The sequence below is a fragment of the Bos javanicus genome, chromosome 15, assembly GCF_032452875.1.
Source record: "Bos javanicus breed banteng chromosome 15, ARS-OSU_banteng_1.0, whole genome shotgun sequence".
Lineage (NCBI taxonomy): Eukaryota > Metazoa > Chordata > Mammalia > Artiodactyla > Bovidae > Bos > Bos javanicus.
The window spans coordinates 58,620,462-58,637,760 of NC_083882.1; the positions used below are offsets into that span (position 1 = coordinate 58,620,462).

At 41.2% G+C, this 17,299-nt stretch overlaps 1 protein-coding gene across 2 annotated transcripts in view; it reads right to left on the bottom strand.

The window, feature by feature from the left end:
• BDNF (brain derived neurotrophic factor) overlaps positions 1 to 16,984 on the bottom strand; it is a 62,197-nt gene extending 45,213 nt beyond the window's left edge. The window contains exon 1 of one of the 2 annotated variants that reach the window (XM_061380982.1): positions 16,680 to 16,984. In XM_061380982.1, coding sequence (XP_061236966.1) covers positions 16,680 to 16,682 — 3 coding nt within the window. In that variant the 5' untranslated portion in view covers positions 16,683 to 16,984. Of the gene's footprint in view, positions 1 to 15,609; positions 15,867 to 16,679 lie in introns of those variants that run through there. The other variant, XM_061380986.1, reaches the window with a different exon arrangement.
• Positions 16,985 to 17,299: the final 315 nt, after the last annotated feature.

The window sequence follows — 17,299 nt, forward strand, 5'->3', positions numbered from 1 at the left end:
GTGGGCTTCAGGACAAAAGTTAGAACTGACAATGGTAGCTGATTTTGCTGGTTTTGCAGGGAGAAGAGCCAGGAAGAACTTTAGCAAGTTTAAACCAAAGTGTTTTAGGACATTGAATCAGGTTATAAGGAGCAGGTTACCTTATTTTTGAAACCCAACTATTTAGGTTGTGTGATGATGGGAGTGAGAGATTTTCTACTGCTAAATTTTATATTCTTCATGGAGAAAGTTAGCAACGTATGCAAAAAGATAATTTAGAAAAAATAATTACTGAACTTCCTAAAGTCATATTTGAAAAACCACACCAAGAATGTGGCCTATTTTTCCATGATTCTGAATCTACACAGTGTCTATGGTGAATATTTTTTGGGAGGAAAGACTCAAGCACTCTTGTCAAAATCCTCTGGGTAACCCAGATGTGGTAGGAGTAAAGTCCCCAGTGGTACCCATGCAAGGATTAGGTTTTAGATTTGTGTCACATACAGAATCATTTAGAAACCTCTGACACGCTTGATCTTCTTAACTTCAGTTTACTACCTTCGCTTCATAGTTCCATTCATTCAATTGATGAAAACTTGCTGAGTACCTCCTGCCAGACAATGCTCTATGGACTAGCATCCATGCAAATGAGTAAAACACATCTTAGCCCTTCAGCTGCTCAAATTCTACACCTAAGGTTTGTGTTTTAATCCATTGGGCCACATATGAGTTAGTTAAAAGTAGGAAATTATGCTTTGTTTAGTTTTCCCTTGCCATGGGTTTACTGTGTAGAAAGATGACCGTCAGCATGACCCTAGTGGTCAAGGGGTAGTAGTGATGGTCAAGAAACCTGCTCCCAAAGCTGAAAGGGCAGCTAGCAGCTGGGGAGGGCCGCTCGTGGTTGATCAGTGCCCTAGCCATCTTTGGTTAGCAGTGTTTTACAGAAGGCAGACAAAGGATAAGAAATTAGGGTAGAGTTAGTGATAGGGAGAAAATAAGACATAGCTTGGGAAAATAATTTTTCTAAATAGGATTAGGTAGACTTATAAAATGGGCTCCTCAGGTGGCGCTAATGGTAAAGAACCCACCTGCCAATACAGGAGACACAAGGGTTCGAACCGTAGGTTGGAAAAATCCCCTGGAGGAGGGCATGGTGACTGGCTCCAGTATTCTTTCCTGGAGAATCCCATGGACAGAGGAGTCTGGCAGGCTACAGTCCATACAGTCACACAAAATCAGACACCACTGAAGCAATTGAGCATGTACACATGCAGACTTATAAAAAGATAGATCCAGAAGGGATCTTTCAAGATCATCTCCTCTTCCTCACTACTCATAGGCCCATCACAACAGACCAGGAATATAGACTACACATACTTCTTCTGACAACCTTTCTAAGAATCCAGTCATCATAGTGCTTGGAAGTTCCCACTTGTAACATATTTTTGTTCTTGTTGCAATTTATATTTTATTTCATTTCATCCAACCTTAGTGAAGATAGAGACCAGCTGCTTCCTAACCATCTTGTGTTATTAAGTCACCCCTCAGCTTTTCTCATAGCAAGAAATCAGATCTCACAACCTTTCTTCACAAACTCCAACTTCCAACCCATTAATCATGTTCTTTGGTCTACCCTGGACCTCCTCCAAGATTTCCATACTCTTCTGAAAATGCAGAGGCCTGTATTAGACATGTCTGTGAAATTATCCAGGGCTCAGGAAACATGGGAGTCATGAATTATCTGAACACAGCTGTTGGGAAAAACTAAAGGGAAGATTCAACCAGATTGATGAATCCTTTCCTTGCAACTTGGAGACAGAAGTGGTTGTTTCATAAAAAGATGAGCCTTTATGTCAAAGCTATATATTCTATCCTTAGCTTTCAGATGAAACATTTTTCAAAAGAAACAGATCTTTAATAGGACATTTTGTTTTTATTTATTCTCAGCAAAATTGTTTAAGAACAAGTAATTTTTCTGTTCTCCACTTAATGTCCCAAGTTGTAGACTTTATCTGATAAATTAGGATAGTACTTTCATAGTCTCAAGTAATTTCTCTCGGAAGGTAAGGTCTACAAAACACTACATGACTGTTGAACTTTGAACTTTCTCCTAAATTAAACCATGTCTTTTCATTTCATCTGCATTCCAAACCTAATTAGAATACAGTAAAACTAAGTTGAAGGCCACAAAAGAGAATCAAGCTAACCTATATGATTCCTAGAATCAAGTTTAACTGATAATTTCCCTTGTCAAGAATACCTCTGTTATGATCTCACAATCTAATGTGACCAACTATTTTGGGACTTCTAATTCTTGATAACCCAGCTGAAGAGCATGAGATTAGCATAAACATCATCCCCACTACTCCTGGCTGTCTGTTTAGGCCATGTTGAAGGAATTCAACGGTAATTTCAAAATCAATCCAGCAATGGGTTAAAAGAAATTAAGCCAGACACGGAATGAAATCAATACCCTAAAAAGAAACTGAGTAGAAATGGGTAACATTTACTTCCCCTTCCTAACATCATTTGGAGAAACTGTCAGGGCACTCTGTGGCCAAAAGATTACTAAGAGATTTGCTTCTAAAACTTTAGTCTACCAAGAAGGGCACCAAGAAGTGCAAAGTCTGGCTGAGCCTAAGAAAGAGTGATGGTGATACAGATGGACAAGACAAATATAATAGCTCATAAAACATGAGGACAAAGAGATGGGGTAGAGTGGGAAGTGAATGGGGAAAAGCAGAGCCACACATTTAAATTCCAAGATCTCTTCATTATTATTATTATTGTCATTTTAGTTATGGTTACATATATCTTCAGGGAAATTTATTTTTCTCTGCTTGGACTGAAGTCATGACCTGGGAGAGGGGGTGATATATAAGAGGTGGGGGAAAATAGATGCCCAAGTTTGGAAGTCAGATTTTGAGTCTATGATACAAATTAAATATATTTCTAGGATGCAAATTCAGCTCACAGTCAGTTTTCCTCAAAACAGACTCCATACTGAATTAGAAAAATGAAGACCCAACTCTTTATTATCAAATTTTATGCTTCTCCCAAATGCAGTAAAATTTTTAGCATTGAGAAGCTTTTATTTCAGAGACATGTTTTCCAGGAGGCTTTGGGAAGAATGAGCCAATGCTATCATGCATTCTGGCCTTTTTAGCAAAAAAAAAAAGTTCCCAGGATAAATAACTGAAGTTAACTTGCATTGCTCATTGCTTTATGTCTATGATGAATGCTAACTTGAATTACCATTCTCACATAATAAACATATTTTTATGGTATTACAACCAGATTGTGGATGTAGATCATCTTAGAACTACTTTGCAAGCCAAATTTCCATTGCCTTTCATTTTATCTGCACACAAAAACTAATTAAAGTGAGTAAAAATAAGTTGAATTCCATAAAAAAGAATCATGCTAACATACATGATGCCAATTTATCTCAGAAAATATGTCAAAGTTTGACATATTTTTGACTATTTGCTTGACTAATTAACATTTTTTCTAATTTTACTTTTTTTACTATGTTTTTGATAAGTCAAATTGTTATTTATTGATATGATTTTGCCCTCCATTCCTTGGAAAAATTTATAAAGTGTCTAATTTACCCTTCAATGAATTGATAAGAGCAGTACAGTATTTAATAATAAAATTAATCTTGAAAACAGAATTACATGTATAAATATCATATGAAGTACAAAGAAACAGTCTCAAAGAATATTTCTTTGGAAAATGATATGAGTTAAAAAATATAAAGTTTAAATTAGTGAACATTTCCTAGCATTTTTAAGAAAAAGGATTTTAAGGAATTTTAGAATTTTTTCCTTATTTTTATTTTTTGTTGTTTTAAGAAAAATATATCAATTTTTTTGTTTTGCTTTGTTTTCCTAGGGTAAGAGGGGAGTATGCTACAAGAATAAATAAATAAAGCTGTTGCCAAACCTCAGATAAAAATCTAGAACCAACTGAAAACACTGGGAATAATATAAGAATCAATGAAAACTTGAGGTTTCAATTCATCTTGTCTTAGTTAGTGTCTCAATAATCATAAAGTAACTATAGAGTATTAAAGAAATTTAAAATACTATAATTAGTTTTGTCCTGAAAGTGAAAGTGTTACCCGCTCAGTCACGTCTGACTTTTTGCAAACCATGGATTGAAGCCTGCCAGGCTCTTCTGTGAATGGAATTCTCCATGCAAGAACACTGAAGTGGGTTGCCATTCCCTTCTCTAGGGGATCTTCCTGACCTGGACATCAAACATGGGTATCTTGCATTGCAGACTGATTCTTTACCATCTGAGCTGCCAGTAGGATCAATGGAGTATTGAAGAAACTTAAAATATTATAATTAGTTTTGTCCTAACAATTTGAAATTAGCAATGTCTTATTGGAATGCTGTTAATATTTTGTTAATTATGTTTATATTTAAGAAATTAAGGTATATACATAAAAATCAAGATATTTTGAAAAATTAAGATAATCAAAACCTTGCTCAGGCTATTTATTGTTTTCTTATGTTTGATTATTAGAAAAGAGAAGAAGTATCATGATCATATGATATGATTGTAAGTCCTTCAGTAGTCAAGAGAATTTGGGTTCTTGTTTAAACGCTATCACTCTCTGGTCATGTGACCTGGAAAGTCACTTCACCAGCCCACGCTTGTTCACATCAATGCTATCAGTTTCATAGAAATGTTTATTGAATAAGTGGAACAGCGTTAACTACTGTGCATCTCAGTCACCTGATCAATGAATGAGGCCAGGACAGCAGGCTATAAGCCACGGTTGCCAAGTCTAGTGGCACATTCAGACTTCAGCTCAAAGGAATGCATAATTCAGGTGATTTTAGTGTACTAAGGAAATTTGTGAACTAGATCATCTTTAAGGTTCTTTTTTTCCATATAAATTTCAACTGCTTACAGGAACTGTATATCTTTGGTAAACTAAACTTGAAACTCATGTAATTATTTCCCCTAAATTTAGAGCCTTGAGCCAAGGTAAGGAGTCATACTCTTCTGCATTTTATACTACATAGTTATCTATGATGAGGTTTTAGGTAGACTTTTTCATACACCAAAATGGCCTTTAATATCATCCTTTCCCCCTGGGCTGGTTTCTTAGCTCTGGGACATATCAAATGCATTGTGAGTTCAGGCCATCCTTCCTTGCATAGATCACAGTGGCAGTGGGATGAGGTTTTTCCATAGCCTCCAGATCCTTGATTCTGTATATGACTTTGGCAACTCTGCAAAGACCACTGACTTGTACTATCTTGGACTTACCAGTTTGCATCCATTCCCTCATTAAAGACAACATCTTTCTAAGAGTTGTTTTCCAGAAGGAAGATGGATGAAATTTATTAGGAAGATGCCCAAGTCGATGTTTAACTCCTTTACCCAGACTACCCCCAGCTTAGTTTCTAGAGCTGCTATTCTGAGTTCTGAGTTGGTGCAAAGATGCAAAGGACCCAGACACCAATACTTGGCATTCTCCCAAACGAGATGCTAATTCCAGAGAAGTTCCAAGTTTGGAGTAGGGCTTTGGGAGGAAGAACGTTAAATTGCACAAGAAAAGCCAATAAACATTTTAGTCCCCAGCAGGGACTATCAGCCTTGTAATTACGTTTAGGATTGTGCTTGTCAATCCCCTTCTTCTCCATCTCTGTAAACAACATGTTAGCTTTGGAAGTTTGTCATCCACTGGGTTTTTGGAGAAGGCATTCCTCATCACAGCATCTGCAGTGCTATAGCCAGTAACAGTTTGAAAAGGCAAATTTATGAAAAGGCTTCTAAACATACTAAATCCTAATCTAAACAATTTATAACGTTTCTTACTCAATAACTCTCAGAAGTCAACTATCTTGGAACTGCCCTAAACAAGTTAAGAAAAGCGTCAGACATCATCCATGGGGTTCATAAACTAAAGTAAGTGGAAGGAAGAATGTGCAGGTGAAGTATTCCATGGAGTAGTCTTTCTCTTTGATGACTATATACTTATTTCTGGACAATGTATACTTATTTCTCTCTTGTTAGTGTTTTAAACATGACAACAATTATAATAAGAACAACTAAGATTGTGTAGGGACTTACAGATTAGTTTACTGAGTAAAAGAAAGGGCTTGGAATTAGACAGACCTGGGTTTAGTTAAGCTTAACCACTTTTTGATTCTGCTAATTTAGGATATTGGCTCAGACGGTAAAGCATCTGCCTGCAGAGCGGGAGACCCGGGTTCAATCCCTGGGTTGGGAAGATCCCCTTGAGAAGGAAATGGCAACCCACTCCAGTACTCTTGCCTGGAAAATTCCATGGACTGAGGAGCCTGGTAGGCTACAGTCCATGGGGTCGCAAAGAGTCGGACATGACTGAGTGACTTCTCTCAAGGAATTAACTGCCTCAGTTTCCTTATCTTTAAAATAGGAATACTAATAATCTCTGCCAAGAAAGATCATTGCAAGAACTCAGCTATGAGAATGTAGAACGCTCATCGTGGTGAACTCAACAAAGTTAAATTAAATGATTAATTTATTTGATCCTCCCCCACTTTAAGAGGTAGCACTTTCTCCATATTATGATTGCGAAAACGGGGTTTTAAAAAGGATAGGGGACAATCAGTGGTTTGAAAACCTTTCATTAGTTAGCAAAGATTCAATATAATTCTAACGCAGCATTTGTGGCCACTGATGTTGAGATTCTCAGCCATACCAAAGGGTTGTGTTAAAGATCTCTTGACAAAAACGTGTGTGCCAACCTGACAATGAGGAATCCAAGTCTAATCTGTGTGGTAGCTATTCCATAGGGAAGTGTAATATTATAATGGACTTTGGAACTAGAGAACATTAGGTTTGAATTTTAGCTTTTCCATTTAAGATTTGCTGTATAATTTGGGGTAAATACACTCTCTGAGCTCCAGTTTCCTTCCTTATACAATAATATAATCTGTCTCAGAGAATTGCTTTGAGGGTTAAATAATAAATGTCAAATGCAAAGGAAACAACTTAGTACTGGATAAATGCAAAATGAATGCTATCCCATCCCATCATAATGTGCACGTGCTTTCTCATAGTGTAGTAATGACAGAAATGAAGTCTTTATAACCTCTTGAGGTTAGTGAAGCCACACCAGGAATCTGAGGCAATGCTCCCTAAGTTAATGACCAGAGTCTGAACTTTTTCTCTTTATCAGTGGAGTGATGGACTTCTAGAGCAGTGAGGGTAGTGCTAGTGGTAATAAGGATAAACCTCAGAGTAATAGGGGCATCCCTGGTGGCTCAGTGGTAAAGAATCCACCTGCAATGCAGGAGACATGAGTTAGATCCCTGGGTTGGGAAGAACCCCTGGAGGAGGAAATGGCAACCCACTCCATTATTCTTGCCTGGGAAATCCCGTGGACGAGGGGCCCTGGCAGGCTACAGTCCATGGGGTCACAAAAGAGTCGGACATACTAAACAACAACAATAGCAAGCTCAGCTAATAGAAACATATCTACTACACCTTAGCCATCTCATCTGCTGGTTCTTTATCCACTTGGCAACTTGTTAAATGGCAGAAGTGAACTTTAAAAGTTTTCTCCAAATGCCAGTTTCCTTTTTCCAGGATGGAACGTTCAATGGCTCATACTGAAAGGCAGGGAGAGACTAAACTAACATTTCTGAATCTATGCCATGTTAATAAGTACCCCCTTCCCCAAGTGTTCTATTGTCAAATATGTTTGGGAAATGCAACTCAGTAGTATTCGCCAGACTTTGCCACCAATAGAAATCAGTCACCTTTACACCATATGTCAGGTGTTACAGATATCCCAAAATACACAGACGCTTATCATTCCTGGAAAACTACAGTATTCACCTTGCTGCGTGATCTTATTTAGTCTTTAAGAAAGCACATATATTGGGCATCTGACTCATAACTCAGTTGGTAAAGAATCTGCCTGCAGTGCAGGAGACCCAGGTTCAATTCTCCGGTTGGGAAGATCCCCTGGAAAAGGAAATGGCAACTCACTCTAACACTCTTACCTGGAGACTCCCATGGACAGAGACTGGCAGGCTATAGTCTATGGGGTTGCAAGAGTCAGACAGGACTAAGCACAGCACTGTGTATCTATTACTATATCATGCAAATTGACTTTTTAAATATTTGTATGACGATATTTCAATGTAATTGACTTTGTGATTGTATACTTTTAAGTTTTATTCATTTAGAAACATTCTGAGAAGGGTTTATAGGCTTGACCAAACTGCCAAAAGAGGGGAGTCCACGGCACAGAAGTGGTTACCAACCACTTGGTGGTAATCCAAGTGCTGTGAATCCAACACACCCGAAGGAGAAGTAATAGCAAGGCCATTCTCAAACACTGGCTATGGAAGTTGTTGGGGGAGAAAGAAGCCCTTACTGGAGGAGGAAGGTAAGAGTAGAAGAAATCATTGTTTCCTATCAACACAACCAAAACGGTAATGAGTAAGGATGGTAGAGATCTAGCTCAGTGGACAAATGGATGTGAAGATTACCCTGAGAAATGACACGTCTGTTTAAGAACACATCCAGTATTCTAATACTAACCCTGTTTTGGTTTTCTTTTCTATTTATCTGCTCAAATTTTCCCATGTTTCCTCTCTTTTTCCCATTCACTTGCCCTGTAATGTCCTATCCCACAGGCTTCAGATGTTTATGGAGCCTTTCTGCAATCCCTCAGTTTAGGTATTTTTTCCCACAGTCACGTTATTACCTAGGGATAGTAACAGTTGCTATTGTCCTTGAAGAGGGAGATAAGACAAGTCAGTTCCAACTCCTGCTGGTGCTGATGGGTATGGGGTTTAGCATACTCTGAAGGAATCCTGAATTCCATACCATCATAGCATGCACTCTGGGCACAAAGATCTCAAAGCATCTTCTTCTGCTGTTACAGGCAATTGATTGGGTTTCCCTTTTCCAGTGTGAGAAGGTTTTTAAGTGCATTTAACATTCACTCAGAGGTTAAAAACAGTGGCAAAGTACTTTCTACCTCCTGGGGTGATCCAGAAAATGTTCACAAATGGTCAAAAGTGCCTCACACAGGCCATAGGTTTCTCCTAGCTACAGACGAAAGTTAAATTTGGAGGTCACACACTGCTAAACTGTTGATTTTTAGCAACTCGACTTTTAAGTTTTTTAGTTTTAAATTAATACTTTGGAATATATTTTCCCATTTGTCTAAAATAGAATTTGAGAATGATGCATGTCATCCTGAGTGCATCAGAAGTTATTTTAAATATGGCATCTTTATAAAAGTCAATAGCTGCCTCATCAAAGGGCAATCATGTCCAGTGTGGGTGGCTGTGCCAATTGTTTTTGAACTACTGCAGCGATCTAGCCAATCCCAAGGAATGGCTTGCAGCCTTTCTACACCCACATTTTTCTTAATTATCTTCACCAGGCTGAGTTAGCTAAGGACAGACCTATAGCATTTCCTGGATGTCAAAATGCCCACACACCTTCTGCAATCCTTGGGCTACCAGCTCCCTTTCATGTTTCTCCTGGTTGGTCTATCTAATTACCTATTATCATGTGTATATAATGCATTATTCATGAGGCCCAGACAATTTCAGGGTGTAATATCTTTGATTTTAAAAGGAAATGACCTGAAAAATGAGAACTTCTGCTGGCACAAAGAAAATAAGCATTTAATTTGTTAGTGCGTCTCTCATCAGCCCATCCCTTTAAAAAATAACCTGCAGAAGTTTGAGATCATCATTCAGATGAAAACTTTCCAAGTTTGTTTCTCAAAAAATGATTGGTTCAATATCCAGATTCTTTCTATGCTAGATTCAAATAAGTTGCTTTGATTTTTCATAATGTACTTCCTAACAAAAAAGTTAAAAATTGGTGACACCAAAATTGTGCATCATCAAAGATTAGGGTAACTTAGGCCCAAGAAATAAGTTAGCCATCATATCACTCAAACTTGGAGCTAAAATGGAACTCAGAGTTTATCCTAAGAACATCCTCCTTGTTTTCTGTGTGAGGAAATATGGATCAAGGGGGACTAATTGATTTTTCTAGCTACTGGTAATTAGTTGGGAGCAGAGCTTGAACTCAGGCTTTTAATCTACTTCACTGTGTTCTCTTGGAAAAGATAAGAATCCAGAAGTCTATCTTCTTCTAGGGAAATTAAAGGACAAATCAGGTCTCTAAGCTGTAAGTCCACCAAGCTAAACACCTTTTAGTCTTACACACTGCTGAATTTCCAGACTTTAGCATAGTTCCTGGCACATAGTAGATTGTCAGTTAATGCTTACAAAATAAATTTATGAACATTAGAGTCTCTATAGAAAGCATTCCTCTTGGGCAAATGGAAAATGGCCTGTTAAGCTCATGATCCCCATAAATATTAGAGTACCTACTAAGAGAAGCAAGATCCCAGGCATTCAACACTAGGATGAAATTCCAGAGGGTTAAAAGAAAACAGGGCTTCCCAGGAGGCTCAGCGGTAAAGAACCTGCTTGCCAATGCAGGAGACATGGGTTTGATCCCTGGGTCAGGAAGACCCCCTGGAGAAGGAAACGGCAACCCACTCCAGCATTCTTGCCTGGGAAATCCCATGGACAGAGAAGCCTGACCGGGTGCAGTTCATGGGGTTGCAAAAGAGTTGGACACGACTGGACAACTAAACAACACGAAGAAAATACGCCAGCATGAATCCACACATCGGAAACGACCCCTGAGAACCTCCCAGGCCCCAGATTCTACAACTCACAAGAGTCCTGTTTTGTCTTCAGCTGTTTTTATTCTCTGTGTTGTTTTGGGGGGAATTAGTGCCTGTTCCTTAGACAGTATATCAACCCTAGAAATATCCTTGCCTTCTTTGAGCCTCCAATTATGGGAGAGTGAAAGAATGGCTTAGAAAGAAAAGGTCATAGACTGGCAAAAACTTTTCATTGGCCTATAGAATTGTGGGAATGATTTGTAGGTAACTTTTTCCCCCTTTTAAATCAAAGAAATCAAAACAGGAGAAAATAATGCCTACAAGCCCCTCAGATGCCAGAGTGGGGTTTGAGGCAGGATGGGCTGGAGAGCTGAAGTGTGGTCCTTGAAATCTGAAGAAAGACTCTGAGTCAGTCTTTCCCTCTTACTGGCAATGTGCTCTTGGGAAACCCTGAACCTGAGGTTCCTCATTTGTGAAAGGTGACTAATAATTCCTACCCTTCCCTCCTGGCTGAGATCAGATTAGGAAACCTGTGAGAACTTTCAAACCACTATGTGCGTATAAAGTATTATTAGTAGAAATACACATAAAGTCTGCATTATCCTGAATTCTTTATAGGACTCCTTTAGAATGTTAGAAAAAAAGGGGAAACGTCAATCTGAACTTTAGAAAACTCAGAATGAACACTCCAAAAATTGCCAACTGACAATGGAGGCAGGGATAAAGATTTGACATTTTCATTTTTGCACCCTGGTGTTTTGGGGTATTAGTCTTTAGGGACTACATGTTTCTCTCAAGACACACTTGTTCAAGCAGTAGCTTTAACATCCAAAGTAAAAGAAGATTTAATATTTTTGAAATATGGCCACTCTTTGGCCAAAAAGGAGAGAAATTTTCTTTTTATTATTTAGGAATTTAATCTTTCTCCCCTTAAAAGTAACAGCCTCTCTCCCCATTTCCATAGGATTCAATATCAGTAAGCTCTCACTAAATGTTAATGTTTATTGTTATTTATTAAATGCCACGAAGTATCCTTTACATGGATCAAGGCATGTAAATTTAAGAGACTCACCGATTGTTAAATTCTCTAGAAACACACAAACACACCCATACACACAAGTGCACACTCACACACATACACAGCAGTAGCAGATCAGCAGAGAAAGACACCAGCCAAAGAAAGATAATTTGAGATACTTCTGAGGTAGCAGTTGTAAAATTAAAATAGGCAACTCATTAAATTATCCATAGAGTGAAAAGAAAGCTACAAAAATAGATATTTTTCTGGCAAGTCAGTGCTTTTTAGAACAAATTTAGTTTTAAGCAGAATCTTAAAATCAGATTATATCAGTTCATATTCACTAGAATCAGTTAGATGGTTAGATTAGCTTTTCCTAATTAAAGAAAAGAATTAGCTTTCCTGGCTTTTGATAGAAGTATATTTAATAAAAACTATGTTCAGTTAGACATCATTTTAACTGACATATTGTAAGCAGTTTGATTAAATGAATGTTATTTGAGCAAGTTGGAGCCTTGTCCCTAAATCACAGAATTAGAAATGAAAATCCTTTGTAAGTCATGCCACAGTGATGATTTTTTCCTCATTTCTATTTGTTGGTTTTTGTGGCTTATTATCTATTTTGTGGTCATCCAGGCCTTTGCCTCTCACATTGCCTGATACTGGAATGTTGTTTCTTACTAAGCTTCCCCTAGAGGACAGGCCAGGAAAAGGAAAGAAACTAAATTCACTAGCTTCTCCTCTTATTAAGAATACATATTACAGATTCGATAGGGAAAGAGTCTGGTGAATGAACGAAGCAGCATATGAATGTTGATTTTAGATCTTTTAAAGGTATTCTTTCCAATTTACAGATAGGCAATTTTACAAACAATATTTTGTAAGCCAACAAGAACTTGCTTTTCAAATCCCATTTACTGCCTTACCATACACATTAGATGATATTTAAAAATAACTAGCACTCTGGTTGAGATGGAAATGCTGTAGGCAGAGAATGGCATAGTGATACCTCCCCCTTATGGAGTGTCTTCTTCCCAGTTTGCAAAGCTCTTTCAGACATTCTCTTCTATCCTCCAAAAATTGCTGTGTTGTAGGTCTTACTATCAATGACACTGAAAAAGCTACAGGCAAAACGAATATATTTTCATCTGAATCAATACTGATATATTCCATTGGGGGAGCTAGACCAAGCTGAAGTCTCTCACACAGAAATTTTAACATGCAAGACCAGGGGGCACAAAAGTAGGCTAGTTTACTCTTCGTTTTTTTTTAAGGTCAAAATACCCCCTTCCTCTTTCTTCCCCTCTTCTCTTTAACACCTTCTAATGTTTTCTTTAGTTTCAAACAGGACAGTTGAAATTTCTTGCGTTCGTACTGAAGAGCTCTATGTAAATACACATAAACAGTGACGATCAGGTGCACTATACTTAAAGTGACACTCATTTTCACAACAGCAGGCGAACCCATTTCACCTACAAGTCAAGGATAAGCATGTGAGCGCGTGTGAGAGGATGACGTGACACTTTTGAGGTTTAAGTTATTAAAGATCCCGAGGTTACAAGAATTAGGTAAGCATTTTCCCTCCTTGTCTCTCGAAGACTCGAAATCTACAATTTTCTCCATTTGACTGTCAGATAAATTGGCAAGTCGACTAAAAGGATAATATTCCCTTAACGGTGCATTCATTTGAAGCCCTAGCAACTGTATTAGGCAGCAGCGAGTATTCGCTAGCAAAGCATTTCGAGGAGACAGGGAACTCTGCAATTTAGAGTGACAGATGATTTTTTTCTCATCCATCAAACCGCCTCAAAATGTCACAATATTTACACCTCTTCCTTGGTGAATTAGAATCCAGAGACAGGCAGACGAGGAAAAAAAAAAAAAAAAAAAATGCCGACCGGTTGCCGCTTGATTTGGGGAAAAGCAAGTGTTGCACCTTTAAATTCTGCCCCTCGGTTCCCCGTTTCCCCCCCTTCTCGGGATTTTGCAATAAATCTCCCAGTTCTGCGTTCAGCCCTGCAGATCCGTATTTAAAACAGCACCATCTGGGAAGGGTGGGCGGCGACGGTGATGCGGACTCCTTGGAGTTCCTTTGCAGCACGCTTGGAATTGCATCAGACTGATCAGAAATCCCCCCGCCCCCAAGCCCAGCCCCTCCCGCCCCGTTCCCCTCCCAGCCCCTCCCCTCCCCTCCCTACGCGTAGATCTGACTGAGAAAATGACTGGATCTCGGAACAATCTGTGCCCCATTCGCTGCAGGCTTGCTCCGTAAACCCTGCCCAACGCTCCCTTTGTGTGCGTAGCAGCCTATCACCGTCATCTGATCCTAGTGCCTGGTTTTTATTTTTATTTTTTTTCCTTCTAAATCGCCACAATATCCTCGCGTTGCCTATGAATCCATTCTTTTCACCTGAGCAGAGTTGGAATTCTTTTTTTTCGTTCTCTAAAACAGTCCAGTGAGTTTCGGAAATAGGTTTTCCCCTACGCTCCCCCACCCCCACCTCAAGCCTTGTCTCTTAATTAAAGAGGGCTGATCCAGGAAGGAGGAGTCCAGAACGCACAAGCCCTGGGGTGAAAATTACCACCCGGCTTGGCTCGTAGGCCGGAACAAAGGGGCCGGGAAGTGGGTAGGTTGAGGGCTGTAGGAGTGTGGAGAGGATGGTGGCCCCTGCGCAGGGGCGCGCAAGTCCCTGGACTCCCAAAGGGGAGGCAAGACAACGCTGTCGCGCGCTCCGGCCGCTCTCTGTCCCCCTGGGACCGAGGAGGGGAGGTGGAACGGAAGACTGGGAGGCTCTGAGCAGCTTTGATCACCCCCGCCCCCTGGCCCACCCGGGCGGCGGCCAGAGGGCCGCCCTCCACACGCGCCTCCGGGTGCAACCTCGCGGTGCTGGGCGGTCTGTGCACCCAGCTGATTGGTAGCTGGGTCCAGCCGCCGCGCGGAGCTACTCGTGTTCTCCTCCACCTCCTCCAGCCGCCCAGACCCCATTCCCCGGCCCGCTCCCTGGCTCTTCGGCCCGTAAAGGACCTCTCCTCCCAAGTAGAGGCCCCCTTTTCCTTAGTTACCCCGACTGACTCGGACCTGGGCTCAGAGAGGCATCCAGTCCGGCGGGGGAGCGGAGCGCGGTCTCGGAGGCTCCCCTTCCCTTGAGAAAGCCAGAGCCCTCTAAGCCAGCACCCGAAACTCGTCGGGAGGGAGGAAAGAAGGCAAGGGTGGGGGGGAACAAAAACAGAAACATCCAGCCAGGCGCGAGGGCGACGGAGGGAAAGAGAGAAAAAGGAAGGGACGGAGGCAGGAGGAGGGGGCGGGGTGGAAGGGGGGGCGGGAAGGAGGGAGGGGGAGAGAGAGGGAGGGAGGGATACAGAGAGAATGAATCCTTCTGCCTAGAAGAGCTGAAATTACCTTGATGCATTTTGTGTTGGAGATTTAGCGTTACCTCCTACCCTCTCCCAACCTCCACCGCCCCTTTCCTCACCGCACACCACCTCCACCGCCTAATTCTAAATGGTACAAAGTCAAAATTTAGGAAATCGAATGTTGAGTAAAAGCTTCATAATTAGTAATGAACCTACTGTACACACACACACACACACACTCACACACATACACACACACACACACCAGCAGAGAACGGAAAAGAAGGAGATGAAGGGGAGAAAAGAGAAATCTTACATTTGAATCAGACATTTGCAGGTCCAAGTTAACTAAACTCATTATATCCGCAGGAAAACTGAGCTTCCCCACCCCCCTTCTCGCTTTACCCTAAGGCTCTCACCTAGGGCAATTCAAACTGGGCAAATACCAAGAAACAACCCCCCTCTCATACTCTCCTTCTACTTCCTCCCCTCCACCGCGCGTCCTCTCGGGAAGATCGAGTATCAAAATAGCTCAAAAATTGGGGTTGCAGGGGGTCCCCGCCCCGGTGCTTACCTTCTTTGCGGCTTACACCACCCCGGTGGCTAGATCCTGGAGATAAACACTTGCATTTCCCAAAGTTAACCCAGTATACCAACCCGGAGCTTGCCAAGAGTCTATTCCAGCCTACACCGCTAGGAAGCCAACTTCAGCGAGCTCAATGAGGGGACCAAACTGGGGCTCGCTTTCCAAATGCTGCGCTCCAAAATCTGACTCTCTCTCCAGCCCCGATCTCAGTGTGAGCCGAACCTCCGAAAAGACGCTTCTTAAGGGCGACACAGGGCTGGCTTACTGCGGGGCCGAGACAGCTACCTGAGGTACCACCACCTAAGACAAATCCGTCGGCTCTGTCCAAGGTGCTGAATGGGCTCGTATCTCCAGGATTACACACCCGGCGCGGCGGGAGGAAAAGACTAAAAAATCTGTAATTAAGTGATATTTGATATTGCTCTAGACGGTTTCTTCCACTTCCTTACGTTTTGTCACGTGCGGATGGCTTTGCCAAAGCCATCCTGTTAATAGTTGATCACATGTTGATGAGACCCTTTTCTCCTATGAGAGGCTTACCCATTTCATTACCGGCAATATGCCCTTCTGACTTATTTCTCTCCCACCAACCCCACCCCCATCTGCACCCAAACTCCCAGTCTTTATCCTATCCTTACCCCCACTCCACCCCCTGACCCCAAACTCTAATAGCATTATTGTTTTAAGATGGAAATTAATCTTCTTGCGAATGTCAATTACATGCCCACATATAAATCATAGAATATGCTCATATATCACACACATAGAAGCAAAGAATGGAATGCAAGAAGGCTGGGAGAGAAGCATCAGCCTTGAACAGCCAATATAACACACACACCCTCCCTCCAACTCCAAGTTTGTTCCACGCAGTTCCACATTGCTGTGTTAAATCTCAAATGATTCCAATTAAAGTTGCACTATGTAAAAACCCGATTCTCCTGGCCTGAGTAGCTGCTGTTCTTTGGCGTGTGAAGTGCTAGGAAGAGCTGTGATATGCCCGTTGTTAAGCAACATGTCAAGATTTTTCAAATTATAATGCAGGGTTTATTGCTACTCACCATTGTGCCTTTGCTGTCCTGGAGACTCAAGTGTCTTAAAATCCCGTCTCCCCAACAGATGCTGGAAGGTAATGTGTCTTGTTTGAAGTCATCATGTGAGAAGTTCGGCTTTGCTCAGTGGATCGCCCACCACTTGGTGTGACTTATGAATCTAATAACCCTTTGCAATATCCGCAAGCTTAAACTCTCAACCACCTTGGCGACTACAGAAGACAAAGCAACTCGCATCGATGTTGAAAAACCTATAGATTTACGCAAACGCCCTCACTCCGAGAGACACGTTTCCTTTTGAGTTCTTACGTGATTCTAATGAATGAGCGAGGTTACCAATGACTGCCCAAGTGCCCTGCTATATAGCGGTGGTTCCCAGGGCTGCCTTCCAACCGCCGGTCACTGGGTCCTGGCACAGAAAGTTCCCGGGGAAAGTGGGGAGTTTCAGGGTACCCTCATGTAAATAACCCAGCCTGCACACCGCTCCCTTGCCCACTGCTCAGGTCACACCTGGGGCTCTGGCATAGCTGAGCTCGGCTCGGGAGATTTTCCTGTCGCCAGGTAAGAAAACCTTCGCCTAGACAGGCTAGGGCGGGAAGACCGCTGGGGAACTTGTTGCTTATCAGCGC